At 58.5% G+C, this 3,434-nt stretch overlaps 1 protein-coding gene across 1 annotated transcript in view; it reads left to right on the top strand.

The window, feature by feature from the left end:
• The first annotated feature begins 2,131 nt into the window (after nt 1–2,131).
• Nucleotides 2,132–3,434, top strand: part of LOC104392479 (folate receptor gamma-like) — a 2,457-nt gene continuing 1,154 nt past the window's right edge. The window contains exons 1-2 of the mRNA XM_010001881.1: nt 2,132–2,269; nt 2,879–3,067. Of these exons, the coding sequence (XP_010000183.1) occupies nt 2,132–2,269; nt 2,879–3,067 (327 nt within the window). The remainder of the gene's footprint in view (nt 2,270–2,878; nt 3,068–3,434) is intronic.

Raw genomic sequence — 3,434 nt, 5'->3', positions numbered from 1 at the left:
CAGTGATGGGCTTGAAGAAAAGAGCAGGACCTGAGCTGGCTGAGGGTGCTGGGTTCCCCAGGGGCTCTGTGGGCAAACTCTGCCTTTCAGCTTCAGGGACTGTCCTTGGGTGTTTGCAACTCAGTTTGTCCTCATCAGCTGGGGGTTTGTTTGTGTGCTGGGAGTTATGGAGGTGGGGAGGGATGGGAGCAGGGGGAAGGGTTTCCAGCTGGCAGAGGGAGCTGGAGCTGAGATGGGAGGGAGAAATTCTGGGCTGTGAGGGTGGGGAGAGCCTGGCCCAGGTTGCCCAGGGAAGCTGTGGCTGCCCCATCCCTGGCAGTGTTGAAGGGCAGGTTGGATGGGGCTTGGAGCAGCCTGGGCTGCTGGGAGGTGTCCCTGCCCATGGCTGGGGACTGGGAGTAAATGATTTTAAGGTCCCTCCAATCCAAGCCATTCCATGATTCTCTGATTATTCTCCCCCCCCAGGCACCCATTCCTGGGGGTTATTCTCTGATGAGCTTCAGCCCATTTGCATTAATTCTTGGAGCCCTGGACCTGCCCCTCCTTGGCTGTTTTGTTTTGTCTGGTGCCCCCCGGGGTGAATCCAAACCCCCTGGTGTGAAGAGCAGAGACAAACGGGTTTGTTTTGAAGGGCCCAGGCTGATAAGAGCCTTGAGAAAAAATAACCAGCGAATTGTTTCCCAGGCCAAAGGGTGTTTGTGTGTGTGAGAGAGGCTGGACTCCCTGGCTGGCACCAACACAGCTGCTCCTAAGGTAACAAACCCTGGGAGAAGTTCAACCTCCCAGAGCAGATGAGGAAGGTGCCAAGTGGCAGCACCTGGGCTGGGAGGTTTTCCTGCTCGAGCTGCCCAGGAGCTGCTGTGTGAGGGGTCTGAGGTGCTGCAGGGGGCTCAGATCCTGCTGGGTTGGTAAGGTTGAGTTCTCTGCTGTTTCTTTGCTTTTCCCAGCTTTTTTTTATTGGTAAAATATAGGGTTTATGCAGGTCAGCTCCTTCCTAGTCCTCAGGTTGATGCAAGTCCTTCCTTAGCCTGGTTGTTGCTTCCTCTGCATCATTTCATGCCATTTCAGTGGGCTTGGGGCTCTGTGGTGGTTCAGGTCCCTTCCAGCCTGTTCTCTGGCTCTATTTCAATGCTGCCAATGGTTCATCTTGTTCCTGTGCTTTGCAACGTGTGCCTTAAAAAGGGGGTTTCATTTTTCAAGACCCCTGTGCTGAACTGACAAGGGCTGGGAGGGAGCAGCTCAGTGGCCCTGGTGCTTGCTTGGCTGTGGGGCAGTTCTGCATGGCTTGGGTCTCAGTGAATTGCTCTGAGAGCCCTGCCAGCCTCTGGAGGGGCAGAGGGGGCCAAAACTTGTCTGTGTGAGGTGCCCTCTGGTGCTTAAGCCAGGTCACCTCTGGGGAGACCTGTGGGTGACCCAGGAGCAAGAAAACCAAAGGAGAGTGGTGAGACCCTGGCCCAGGTTGCCCAGGGAAGCTGTGGCTGCCCCATCCCTGGCAGTGTTGAAGGGCAGGTTGGATGGGGCTTGGAGCAGCCTGGGCTGCTGGGAGGTGTCCCTGCCCATGCAGGGGGGACACTGGGTGGGCTTTGGGGTCCCTTCCAACCCAAACCTTTCTATCAGCTGCCTCACTCTCCAGAACATTCTTGAAAACAAGGTGGCCCTCCTGCAGCTCGTGGTCCTCACGAGATCTGGGTTTCACTCCTGCACTTCCAGCCAGCTCCTCTGCAGGCTGGGGATGTTCCCTCACTGGCAATGGCTCCTTGCAGGAAGCTTGAGATCTGAAAACTCTGCCCTGAAACAGGGGGGTGGGTTAATGCAGAAGGACCCCACTGTGCTGGGGTCCCCAGCAGCCTCCTCTTCCCCATGGGGGATGTTGGAGGTGATGGTTGAACAGCCCGAGTGCTCCACGGGCTGTTTATCTCCATGGCCTTGTCCAGAGAACCACCCAGAGTGACCTCCCAGCCTTGCTTTGGTGGCTGCAGTTGTGCAGGGAGCTGCTGCTGGGGCTGCTTGTGCCTCCTCGGGGGTTCCCAGCCTCAACAGCACCTGGTTCACTCTTGCTTGTGGCAAAACCCTCTCCTGTGTTGCCCCTTTTTCCATCCAGCTCCCTGATCCACCCGGGCTGGCTGTGGGGATGGGAGTGGGGCAGGTGCTGCTGGTGTTCTTGGCTGCCTCCAGGGTGATGCCCATGAAGGACCCACTGCTTAACATCTGCATGGATGCCAAGCACCACAAAACCAAGCCTGGCCCAGAGGGGATGCTCCATGGCCAGGTATGGCTCTGCTGGGGGGTCCAGGGGGGGTTGCTGGGGTCCTATGCTCATCCTGCTCCAGATTTTGGGGCTCAGCAGCCACTTGCCTGAGGAGCAAGGCCAGTGCTGGCCACAGGGCTTGGTTGTTTGGTCTTTTCCTCTAGCAAATACCCAGAAGATGGTGGGAGGGTTTCACCAGCTCAGAGGCACCCCCCTCCCAAAGCTGGGGTATCCAACAGCAGAACAAGGTGAAGGATGACAAGGGAAGACACTCTTTTCTGCTCCTTCTCTGTGCTGGAGTCTCCTTTTCCTAGGTGGAGAGCTCTGCCCCCAGGTCCGTGGTGGGATGGGGCTGAGAGCAAGAGAAGGGAGTTTGTTCCTGCTCCTCAGGTTGGCACCAATTCCTGGTGAGGACCTGACCTTCAGAGTCCTCCTCCTGCTCTCCCTCCAACTCCATCTTGCTGCAGCCCTGAGCTCTTCAGTCCAATGTGCCCAAGGCTCCTTGGAGCTGGAGGACCGAGGGTCCCTGGTGCCTGGAGGGTCCCTGCTGCAGGCTACACAGGGAGGTGGCACCTGCAGCACCCTCAGCCCCCCAGGCTGCTGCCTGACCTGCCCTGCCCTGTCCTGCAGTGCTCCCCCTGGAAGGACAACGCCTGCTGCACGGCCAACACCAGCTCAGAAGCCCACAAGGACCAATCCAACCTCTACAACTTCAACTGGAACCACTGCGGGGTGATGCCCCCCAAGTGCAAGCGCCACTTCATCCAGGACACGTGTCTGTACGAGTGCTCCCCCAACCTGGGGCCCTGGATCGACCAGGTAGGACCAGATCACCTGTGGATACAGCAACAGGACTTGTGCTGGTCACTTGATGTGTTGTTCAGCCCAGATGGTGTCACCTGATCTGTATGGGGGTGTCATGGTCCCTGCCTGGGCAGGGACACCTCCCAGCAGCCCAGGCTGCTCCAAGCCCCATCCAACCTGCCCTTCAACACCCCCAGGGATGGGGCAGCCACAGCTTCCCTGGGCAACCTGGGCCAGGCTCTCCCCACCCTCACAGCCCAGAATTTCTCCCTCCCATCTCAGCTCCAGCTCCCTCTGCCAGCTGGAAACCCTTCCCCCTGCTCCCATCCCTCCCTGCCCTTGTCCCAAGCCCCTCCCCAGCTTTCCTGGAGCCCCTTCAGGC

The sequence above is a fragment of the Chaetura pelagica genome, unplaced genomic scaffold (genome assembly GCF_000747805.2).
Source record: "Chaetura pelagica isolate M959 unplaced genomic scaffold, ChaPel_1.0 scaffold1107, whole genome shotgun sequence".
In the NCBI taxonomy this organism is placed as follows: Eukaryota; Metazoa; Chordata; class Aves; order Apodiformes; family Apodidae; genus Chaetura; species Chaetura pelagica.
Note: the sequence above shows the minus strand (reverse complement) of the source record. Positions and strands in the feature narration are given on the sequence as shown.